Source organism: Trichoderma gamsii (genome assembly GCF_001481775.2).
Source record: "Trichoderma gamsii strain T6085 chromosome Unknown Scaffold_29.2, whole genome shotgun sequence".
Taxonomy (NCBI): domain Eukaryota; kingdom Fungi; phylum Ascomycota; class Sordariomycetes; order Hypocreales; family Hypocreaceae; genus Trichoderma; species Trichoderma gamsii.
The window spans coordinates 233167-244704 of NW_020171366.1; the positions used below are offsets into that span (position 1 = coordinate 233167).

Here is an 11538-nt window from a genome sequence, read left to right on the forward strand (position 1 = left end):
ATCACATCCATACCAGACTACATGTAGCTACATCATATATAGACGGCAGTTGGTGTATTTAGATATCATGCTTGCAGTCGAATCCATTCTTTCACAAGCCCGCGAAGGGTTCATTTACCTCTTGTTGAGTTTACACTACTGTTCCAATGCCTCTTGGCTGATGCAGCACTTATCATACAACGTCTATAATGCAGGTCAATCGGTGCATGTATGTATTTATCCGAACCACTGTAAAAGCACTGTGTCAGCTTTCCTGGTCGCACTTCATCCCGGCTTGGCGCTAGCGAGCTTCCAAGCGGCGGGACTTATTTAAAGCACTATTCATGCTTCTCTCCTTACCGAAGTCATTCGATAGTTGGTATTCTTCTTCTTTTCACCGTATCTTGAAACAATGTCAGATCCTACCAGCGGAAACTTTGGAGTCTTTGCGATCTCAAAGACAGGAGAGAGCACAAAACTCTCGCCTCCTAAAGTAGACAACCATGGGCGTGAACTACGCCAACGAAGACGACATGCCAAGTCCCGTGCTGGGTGTCTGGCATGTAAATCATCCAGAGTCAAGGTACAACTACAAGCGATCGAGTTATCCATATTCATCAAGTTCTTCGGGACGAATGAGGGGCCAAATATTGACTGATAATCGAACAGTGCGACGAGCTGCGACCTGTTTGCGTGAGGTGTTTAGCCAAGAATATACCGTGTCAGTATGAGTTTGGTATCATGTCTATGCTACCAGACCATCCACAGCATCAAGTTCACTGCCACAGATCTGAAAATGGCTATATCTCGAGATCTCTTGGACTAGGTCTTGATATGCCCGTCCTACAGCTCCTGCATCATTTTGATCGCCACACCGCATCGACACTTGCCTTTGGCACTTCTGTTTGGAGAGACAATGTGCTTCCTATAGCGCTACATGTTTGTCAATTCATGCGAATCATGTATACTTTATCAAACACTAATGGCCGCTAGAATGAGATTCTTATGCATGCAGTTTTAATGATATCGGCATCTCACCAGCATAGCATTTCGCCAGATAATAGCACATACATAAAAGCTATGGCTTATCACCTAGATCTCACGCTCTCCGGATTCAGAGGTCTCCTATCACAAGGAACAGAAAACTGCAATCACGATGTAGTTATCGCTTGCTCTCTGCTGCTGGTCCACTACGCTTGGTCCATGCCCTTTTTTGCATACGCAGGCGATAAAATCGATATGAGAAGCGAACCGGACAAGCTACTCAAATTTTCGGCTGGTCTCAAAGCAGTCATTATTACTATGAAAGAAGAAAGAGGATGCTACAGAGGCATTTTCAAGTCTCCCTTGTCAAACGATTCGATCCAAGCATTCCAAGACTGGGAGTCAGCTCTAGGAACCACGTTTGACTTTGGCGAATACTTCTTTGGCGCACGATCAACTGCCTTGGATGGATCCTTCGGATGTTGCAAAGATAATGCATCAGCTGATCCATATGAGCGGCTGGCCCCTCTACTAAACACGATGGATGCTGTATTGAACGGCCATGCCATCCATCACCTAATGGTACAGATACAGATATATACACTTTTCTGGCCTTCTAAAGCCTCAAGGGACTTTGAGAACGAATTTTTCATAAACCGAACCGAAGCATGTATTATCATGCTCACCTTTTATGCCACCGCGTGGTGGCTTCTTTCCGAGAGCGTGTGGTGGGCAAGAAGACGTACAAAAGTCATGTGCGAGTCTATCCTTGAGAGCTTGGATAAAAAGAGTAAGGACAAGAGGTGGGAGGCAAATATTGAACAGATTCGCCAGTATTTTAAGTTCACGCCGAATGGCTCTGGGGGTTGGACAATTGGTGATCCTGGCTACCATCCAGCAACAGAGTATTGAAAACATGTCAGTGGCAATAAGAGAAAAGGGTGCTGTATTATATATCGTAATTGATTATCATCTCTCTTTCCAGCTCACTACATGGGGAAAAATTAAGATACTCATGCAATCAAAAAGTGATTGCGAAAGTATGCCCCGCAAAAAGACAAAAAGATATCGAAGCGACCACGCCAGGAGTCGAACATGGAATCTCTAGAGGAGGTGTAAGAACCGAAATCTAGCGCCTTAGCCATTAGGCCACGCGGCCGGGGTGAGTTATTGATTTCGAGTGATCATCTTGATACTCATAAGCGTATAGAAAAGCAAAAGATTGCGATATACGGGAGTTTCAGCCAGCTGGGATTTCGTTGGCGTGGGCAAAAGATCTAAACGTTGGAAATTTCTGCAAGGCAGGTGCAGAGCAGGCAGGCGCTACGGCTGCCATACATTGCACCTGCTTCATCACCGCGGGTAGCAGAACGGCAAGAGCTAGCGCGTGCCGATTACCTATTCTGGTAATAGAGATCAATCGTGCCCCGTTATGGCAAGTGGCAGAGAAGAATGAATGCGAATACGGTAATGATAGAAAAGAGAAGTGAAAAAAGGATAATCATCTATAATGTCTGATATCTCTAGCCACAGAACCCATCCTCGCCAGTCTCAACCTAATGGTCCTCCACGTTCTCGTCTCTTCCTGGATACATAATGTCTTGAACCCATACGGCCCGGACAAGGTTGACAAAAACAAAGACAAAAATAAGGACCATACAGATGCTCATTCCCGTAGTCACCCACTGCAAACTACCACTCGCCAATTCTTTCCCTATCGAGATTGTTGCCAATGTGAAGCCTGTGTTGGGAAACACCATAGACCACCAGCCCAGATGGAAATATTTCGGTGGCGATGAAACAACAGCAACGACAGCGATGCCGAACCACCAAAAGCTGAGGGCCCAGAGAGAAATGGCCACTAGGACCGCGATGACTCTGATGACGCTTTTCTCGATAGCTAGCTCCTTGATGCTGCCTGGTACTCCGTTTGCCATGCCAATTAAAGCCAAGGCTGTGAACGCTGGGGGACCAACGCACATGAACAGACCAGGGCGATGTTCTCGATTCGGTAGGCCGGATTGAATCAAGCGTCCAATCATGTGGGCATACATGAGTATGGCAACCGACATCCCAAGACCTTGGCATGTTAGCCCGGCGATGAGAATTGGCATAGCGGCGATTTCAGGCTGTGTTGATGCTATGACGGACGCAATTGTCCCGGAGAGCATGATGGGGAAGATTGGCAGAATTAAAGTTGGCATGAAGCTCTGCAGGTTAAGACTATGAACCGCAAAGACATAGCTGTATTGGCCAATAGCAAGTACGGCCGTTAAGGCGACATATATCCAAAAAGCTGCTTGTATAGCCCACTTCAGCCCAACATGGTTGTCCGGTATGGCATATCGTTGGGTACTTGTGATAATGGTGGCGATAGAGAGAAAGAATGTCGGGAAAAAGAAGCCTTCTCGTGGGTGAGTGAGAGAACGGACCATTTCGCCAGTGTGGAACATAAACCGAGCTGCCATGGTCATTGTAACGAGCGAAAATATGATGATGTTCACGATATAGACTACCAAGCCAATAGTTTTCAACCCGTTGAATTGATTCGGCTGTGCAAATATGAGCAAGGATAGCCCTCCTGCGCTCATCGGCAGAGTATACCAAGCCCATGTAAAGTGTTGTAGTCTCTCTCGTATTGAAAGCCTTGGTCTATTCGGATCGTAGATATCAACGGCTGGTTTCTCGGTGGTTTCCTCGACGATTGTGCGATGCTTGTCATGTGTTGGCGTGTTGACGCGAGTTACATCGCCAGAAGGCACCCGTGTGTGGTTGGTGGCACTTGTGTTAGGCCTTGCAGCCTCAGCGTCATCGTCATTGGCGGGAACAAAGAATTCTGAAAGCTCCTGTCCCTCAAATTCGGATTTGCTTGAAGCAGGTAGTTTGTCCCATCTCAGGGACTGTGCGTTATGAGCCATGATGGAGGATGTGGCGTGGCGTCGAACAAGCGGCGCTTTGGAGAAAAAAGTATACTATAGTATATAAAAAGCTCTGTAGAGTCAAAGCATCTCGTTGATGAATTTTGGACAAGAGGAGATTTCATATCTAAATATTCTAGAACCTCCTTCCCAACCCTGTTTGCCATCCGAGAGCAGGCGAAGCAAGGACCCCAGCGACTTCCCGACTTGCATTTCTTGGACAGGTGGCTGTACTGGGAGCTGACGCAGCAAACGGAAAGCCCGGGCGCCATAGTTGGGTATCAAGAGGCAACCTTGTCTCATTTCATCAATCGCCTGGGTGCCAGTGAGTTACATTAGCCACCTCGCTGAAGCCTCATCACGTATCAAACATCTTGGCCAAGATGTAGCATAGCAAAAGTCCCGAGCTTGGCACCGGTACTTGCGCCGCCCTTAAAAGCCGATCACACTAATCGAGTGTCAAAGGGGAGTATTGGCCAATTTGGCTAGCGAGTCAATCTGCCGGTAAACTATCAGGGGTTGATACGATCTTCAAGGGCTAAAATGATGTCCGCATTATGCCGGGCTGTGAGGTGAAAATTCGCCAAGTCTCTTATCATCTTAGCGTAATCACGGCGGAGCAGTCAAAGATAGAGTATAGAGCAGGCTTCTAAATAAATCGACGAATGAAATGGTTGATTGCGTTGTTGCCATGGAAAGAAAACATGGCAGGGCTGTTGAGCAAATGGAAGTAAGTGGAGCTACCTAGCCATTCAAGCACAGGTCTGTAAGATAGCATGCATAAGTATTCCGCGCCATATAAAGTTAAGACTACATATACAAAGTCCAAAGCCTGGTTTAAATGCTTCTATCTAGAAATGACATGTTTCTGTGAAGGTCTCACTGTATATGTCGTCGAAGATGGCTTGACAAACTTACTTCGTTAAGCTTAGAACGCTTGCGCCAGATCTTCAGGATTACCCATCATCTCTAACACGCTCAATACCCACAGAATAAGCTTGGCAGCCAGAGATAAGAATTTTAGCAAGGCCGTATGCGCCTCAAAATAAGTCTTGAAGCGTGAAACGTGGAACATACAGGGGCAGCATAAAGCTTTTTTTAAAGGTTAATTCGGAAGTCCACCGATTCCTTCTTGGGCCGGCATACATGGCACACATCTACAACTAAAATCCTACAGCTCGAATTTCGCTCTGTTTCAACAACTGCGTAGAGAGAGGAAGAGGCATGGCAAAGGGGGGTTAATACACCAAGTGCTTGGGTCTCAAGTGATCGGCTGCTTTGGCTTGGCATCGGTGAGCCGGCCCCCTGTCAATTCTATAAGGAAAATAAAGCCTGTCGGCATCAACAAGTAAAACGACAAAAATGCCTTATTGCTATTTCTTGGCAATGTGTATGGCCACCTTTAAGCACGTGCGCGGAGCCCAACAATGGAGTCGCCGAGTTGTAAATGAGACAGATTACGCGTTGCCTGCTTGTACTGGCAAACCCCAAGAAAGCCCATCAAGACAAGCAAGGATTCTGAGTCGAGGTTTTCATTTGCTGCAGGCTTTAGCGCGATAACGACCAGGTATAACGGGATAACTGAGACAGACATGCACCGCCTCTCTGGATTGTCCACGCATTTGACATGGCCAGGTGCTGGTCTCTACAATATGTTAGGCGCGTTTGTCAGCCGCCCTCTGTTGAGCAAGGAATATCGCACACGTTCGATCTGGCGCTCGCCACGTGCCAAGATATAACGAATGACGGCTATAAAATTTGCGAGGCGCAATCAGGCTCCAAGAAAGCCTAAGAGTCCCTTTCTGAAAGAATGAATGCCATAGATATGCAGATCTAATACCGCTTCACCTGGAGGCTCTAATTTCGGTACAAAGATCTGCATAAAACAGGCCTGTCAATTTTTTCCCTTTCTATAAATTCCTTATCTATAAGCGATATACTCAGCCTCTCGAGAATTGCGAAACACAGAAAAGGGGACCTTTGGATGTGACAGATATTTTATCGCCGCTCTGGGCTCGTATATACGACAGGGCAAACAATTTGATGCCCCAGCTGGAGAAAACAACTATAAAACCTTAGATTCAACCCCATGCTCGTTTGCCGCCCAACTCCTTAGCGATGCTAATTGCTATAAATAAAAAAAAATTTCATCATAAAGCCACAAGGATCTTTACTAGCCCTTCAGCCAAGACTGAATGATCGACAACCACGCGTTTCAAGTACTCATCTCATATTTGCTTCTCGCCCTCAACTTCTCCCCATACGCCCTGAAAATCCACGGAATCGGCGCCATGGCCACCGTCACAAATGCCAAAAGACTCGTGGCCCAGCTCGCGCCGAGGTGCTCATACATTTGCAGCGCAAACAATGGAAAGGCCGCAGAGAGCAAATACCGGCTGAACATCATGGCTCCAGAGGCGGACGCTCCATACAACGGGCCGTAAGCGTCCAGCATAAAGAGTTTGGCGCCTGCATAAACAAGCAGAGAGGATAGCATAACGAGGCCTTGGAAGATGATGGGCACAATCCAGTGGACGTGAAAATGCACCGTCCAGCCAACAATCAAGAGACAAATCGGCAGCATAATACTCCCTATCAGAGCAGACATGAGTCGATTCTCTGACGGCAGCGGTTCGTCGTCCTCATGGCCACGCTGCCACTCCGTCAAGCGCTTTTGATAAGACTGAAGATCAATCAAAACTAGGGGCACTGCTGCAAGCGCCGTGCCGCACATGAGGCCCAAGTACGACAGCGGCTCGCTCTCCACGGACCACCCATAATAGGTCCGGAATATCCAAGGCACAGACATCACAAATGTATACAGCAGGCCAAACAGGAACCCGTTATACACACTGACCAGGGTAACAATCGGCTCGGTAAACAGCATGTGCAGGGGCCTCTGGATCAGCGTCGTGAAGAAGTATCTAAACGCTCGTCCAGGCGAAGTTCGCTGCGACGCCGAGTCTCGTAGTCCCAGCCGCGTAGCACGTCGTTTTAGAATAACCTTCTTGTACGTCTCGCGAGTGAAGCATACAGGGATATAAAACGCCAGCGTGATAAATATAGATATCCACTGCGTCCACTGCCACGGCTTGACGAGGAGGACGAACCCTCCAATCATCGGACCCAGGGCCGCTCCAAAAGACGGCACGGCATAGTATCCCCCCAAACTAACACCTCTGTACCGCGGTGGCGTGAAATCGAGCAGCGTTGCCGGCGCATTATTGATAAGAGGCGAGGCAAACACACCCGCAAAGAACCGGCAAGTCGTCAGTCCGCCTATTGACTTGCTGAAACCAGACCCGAGTAAAAATAGAACAAATACTGGAGTTGATAGCAGGAAGACGGACTTTCGACCATATGTCTCCGAGAGCGGTGCGCCAACCATAGGTCCAAAAGCAAGACCAAGGTTGTACAGCGAAAGGGGCAGGACAGCAACAATGCGGCTGCAGTGAAAGTACGAGGCGACGGTATCCTGGGCGGGCGCATACATGGATCCGGCTATGGTGCCAATCATGGCAAGCATAGTGATGGCAATGGTGCTGAAAATTCGTAGAGACGCAGGAAAATTGCGAGGATTATCGGGATCTTCAGGGCCGGTCCAGTCGTAGGCGGCGTTGATAGTCGGAGGGAGGACCATGTTTGGCTCTTCATATCGACCCTGTTCTTGATCATGGCTCTGCTTCTCGTTTTGATGATATTGATCTGCTGCTACCGGTGCGGTGTCTATAGCAACTCGGGATATCACCACCTCGCTCTGTGGAGACGGCGGTGCCAGTAACGTTGATCGATTCATATTGTCCCGTATGTAATCTGTATTAAAACTAATAATCTCCGGTGAGGACATGGAAACTTCTCATGTATATCCTCATAACAGTTTCTTGTTCTATTTGCAAACTTGTTGAGCATGCAAGCTGGAGACAGGCTTTTCTCACACCAGTCTCATAGCAAGAAGTCTGCTCGAAACTTCACGTCATAGTAGTGGGAGAGGCAGAGAAGAAGTCAAAATCCCGGAAAAGGGAATAAGCGCATATTAAAGCAGAATTCAAACGGTGAGATATGCGCCTTCTCGCATTGTCAATCAACAATACGAACAAAATGCCCCCTCACGCCGATAATTCATCGGGTTCAACTACCGAATTGCCGGCGTGATTATCGTTAGTACCCGCATCCGGGTTCGGCGCCCTAAAATCACCCCGGGCTGGTAGCGGGCCCATCGACAGTTAATTTAGCCGCGAAGGTTGAGTAATTAGGATGACTCAAAGGCATATTGGACACAAGTCTTGCATTCATGTGTCTTGAAAGGAAATCGTGAGAAGTAGAGGATATTCGTCATATTAGGTTATGTATGTATGTATATATAGGTATCAATTGCTATACGTTATCTTGGTATCATATCCGTCCTTGCATCAACAGTAAAAAAGAAAAGTTTAGGCATCCTCGTCGGCAGCCTTGCCAACACCAGGTTGGTTCTGGCCAATATACTCGGACTTCTTGAGCATGTTCCACTTGTCTTCCTCGGAATCGAGATGGCGGAAGCAGAACCAGAAAGCAATACCACCGACAAAGGCAATGCAGGCGACGGTGGTGTAGTTCCAGACCAACAGGGGGTCGTCAGACATGGGAGTGAAGGCCTCGCCAATGGCGGCGGAAACGGCACTCATGAACAGGTTGACACTCATGACCAGAGACTTCATGTTCTCAGGGGCCTTAGAGTAGGCATACTCGTAAGAGGTGACGTTGGCGAAAATCTCGGCAATACCAATCAGGATGTAGGGCAAGCACTGGGCCCATACATTGATGGGGGCGGGAGGGCAGGGCACTTCCTCGCCATCAATGATGGTTGTTCCGTTGGCGTGGTTACCGCAAGGGCTCTTCTTGTAGATGTAGTATTGCATGACGGCAGAGGCAACCATGGAAAGGGCAGCAATCAGGAAACCAGTGGCCATACGCTTGATAGGAGTGAAAGCAATGCCAAGCTTGCGAAGACCAGGGTAGAGCAGGTGATCGATGAGAGGAATCATGATAACAATGGAGATGGGGTTGAGGTTCTGAATAATGTCGTTGGGGACACCATGTCGCTCAAGAGTGCCGGCTTGGATGGTCAGGTTACCAGTCATCTGGTTGTAGGACAAGAAGAAGATGGGGAGGAAGAGGAAGACCTTGCAGGCCATCAGACCACGGCGGACCTCATCAACCCAGGCGTCATCGTAAGTCATCCACTTGGGGCGCTCGCTAATGGCAATGCGCGAGGGACGAGCAAGATCCCAGTTGATCTTGAAGCCCTTGGACTGCTTGCGGGCGTACCAGAACATCTGCAGGAACTTTTGGAGCAGAGAACCAGTGGGAGGAGTGAGCTTGTACTGCTTCTTCTGGCTCCACAGAACGAAGGGAGCAAGAAGGAACATGCCGGTAGGGATGAGGAAAGCCAGCCAGAAACCGACATACTTCTCAACGTAGACCATGCTGATCTGACCGGCAAGAGATCCGATGTTGATGGCGAGGTAGAAGTAGAGGAAGATACGGGTGTTGGTCACTGCAGGGTCAACGATGACACGCTCGCCAGAAGGGAGAACCTTGACACGCATGCGTCTGTCTTCATTCTGGTCGGCAAGTAAAGGAGAGACGTTGGCCTTGAAAAAGCCAGTGCCGGTGCAGAGGGTGATGAGACCGATGATGAAGGCGGCAAAGGCGCTGTCCTTCTTGACAATGACAGCAGGGGCGGCAGCGGCGACGAGGATGACGTGGGCAACGGTAGAGATGGCAATGGCAACGTGGAGAGTCCAGAAACGACCCATACGAGCATCAGCAACCCAGGCACTGTTTTCAAAAGCATTAGCATCGAAGCCATATGGAACGAATTTTGCATAAAGAGACAACTTACCCCAGGAGAGGCATGATGTAGGCCCAGAACTGGTTGAACAAGCTGATACCCATGGCAGCCTTGGGGCCCATTCCCAGAGCGCCAGGAAGACCATCGGCAGAGGGAGCAGCACCAGTCGTGGAACCAGGAGGAAGAGGTCGGTTCACAAAGTTGGTGTACAGGATGGACGATCCATAGTAGGAGAAACGCTCGCAAAGCTCAACAAAGGCAATGGTGTACATGGCCCACTTGATGCTTCCCGAGACACGGCGCAGAGTGCGCAACTCGTCCTCGGTGGGTGTGTCGTCGAATACCTCGTCATCGTTGCTGATAGTGTCAACGTCGACGTTGGCATGTGCCTTTTCGTCAAAAACAGTCTCCTTGTCGTCAAAGCCAGCCGCGCGACGGTCGGCCTCGGCAATGACATCGACCTCAAGGCCGGCAGCGTTGCTCATGGTGAATGTAGTTGAGGCAGGGCCTGATGAGCTTCTGAATGGCGCAAGGTGTCAACCCAGGAGGATGGAGAGGGCAGAACAGACGGGCTACACAGCACAAGGAGGAGGGAGAGAGGGCTCCTCGTCAGGCCGTTCTCGTCGACTTATATAGACGACTCGAGACAAAGCTGCAGACGTCGACAAGCCACACAAACCCCCCAACTTGCCCAACCCGACCCTAGTATCCGCTCCCATGTGCTGACCCAGTCTTGTCCTTCCTCTGCTGTATATCTGGCGTGTGGAGGCGAACCAAGTCGACGCCCAGATATCGACTCGGGCCAAGACCAACAGCCGCCGGAGGGCGATGCTCGAAGCAGCAAGGCCTGTGGCAACTAAACAAAAGATCCCGGACCAGTGCCGGGGCCATCCAGGCAATAGATGGTGTAGGTGGAGGTAGCGAGAAGCGTTGGAGGGTGCGGGCTAGAGCGAAGCGGAGAGGACGCATGGCGAATTGCCCGAATTGACGCTTGCACCACCGTCTCGCAGGCTACTGGCAAGCCACAGCCGCTAATCGAGTTGGTGCTGGATGCGAGGAAACACTGACCGCTCGCGTCCAGGGGTCCTTGTGCTCTACAGTACACCATGTGTGGTTATACAAGTCCTACGCCCTGCCCGATGTACTGTATGTGCTTGGCTGCAACGTTGTTTGGCATCCTTCTTGGCATCTTACGCTGTGGTCACGATCAGGCCTCGTCTTCGGCCATTTACCCATTCGCTGGATACGTCTATTTAGACTCGCACGCATCGTCGGCAGTCGCAATCACAGCATCGTCCACCAGGAACCTGGATCATCCAAATACTAGATATACTATCAAACGCTCAGACTTTCAGCCTCCCGCACCTGTGTCTCGCGAGGCTCTCTCCATGCCCCCTAAACGATCCGGCGACTTGGCACGCCAATGTTGGAGGCGATTGGCGCACAAGCACACGAGAGAGCCATGTGATGGCGGCGGGGCGGCGACCAGATAGCTCTGCTTGGCATCGTTAGCGATGACTCTGACACGAATAATCGCTATCTAGGTATTAGCCGTCGGCGACTCTCTTCATTGTCTCGCATCTATCGTATCTGCCGTATTTGCCGTATCTGCATGTCTAGAATTTCCGCTAAAATAGACGCCTCACAGGGCACCTGCATGCGGCTGTGCGCGATCGTGGCTGCGTCTAAGGAGCCCTTTTTTTAAACAACAAAAATTCTCCTGTAACCTCAACCTTAAGCTTGTTATGCTTTTTTTCCGAGTCCGTCTGCGACACCAAAATCCCACCCAAAACTCGCCGCCACTCACAGCAATAAGCCTGCCCT

The 11538-nt window shown here is 49.5% G+C and overlaps 4 protein-coding genes across 4 annotated transcripts; 1 reads left to right on the plus strand and 3 right to left on the minus strand.

Annotated features, from left to right (window-relative positions):
* Positions 1–720: 720 nt before the first annotated feature.
* On the plus strand, positions 721–1875 carry TGAM01_v207678 (hypothetical protein; the record flags this gene model as incomplete). Its single annotated transcript, XM_024550141.1, has 2 exons — positions 721–918; positions 973–1875. The coding sequence occupies 2 exons, from the start codon at positions 721–723 to the stop codon at positions 1873–1875; spliced, it is 1101 nt and encodes a 366-aa protein (XP_024405106.1).
* A 644-nt stretch (positions 1876–2519) lies between these two features.
* On the minus strand, positions 2520–3881 carry TGAM01_v207679 (hypothetical protein; the record flags this gene model as incomplete). Its single annotated transcript, XM_018805171.1, has 1 exon — positions 2520–3881. The coding sequence occupies one exon, from the start codon at positions 3879–3881 to the stop codon at positions 2520–2522; it is 1362 nt and encodes a 453-aa protein (XP_018661621.1).
* Positions 3882–6096: 2215 nt separating this feature from the next.
* Positions 6097–7677, minus strand: TGAM01_v207680 (hypothetical protein; the record flags this gene model as incomplete). Its single annotated transcript, XM_018805172.1, has 1 exon — positions 6097–7677. The coding sequence occupies one exon, from the start codon at positions 7675–7677 to the stop codon at positions 6097–6099; it is 1581 nt and encodes a 526-aa protein (XP_018661622.1).
* A 634-nt stretch (positions 7678–8311) lies between these two features.
* On the minus strand, positions 8312–10199 carry TGAM01_v207681 (hypothetical protein; the record flags this gene model as incomplete). Its single annotated transcript, XM_018805173.1, has 2 exons — positions 8312–9701; positions 9766–10199. 2 exons carry the CDS (start codon positions 10197–10199, stop codon positions 8312–8314), a joined length of 1824 nt encoding a protein of 607 aa, XP_018661623.1.
* Positions 10200–11538: the final 1339 nt, after the last annotated feature.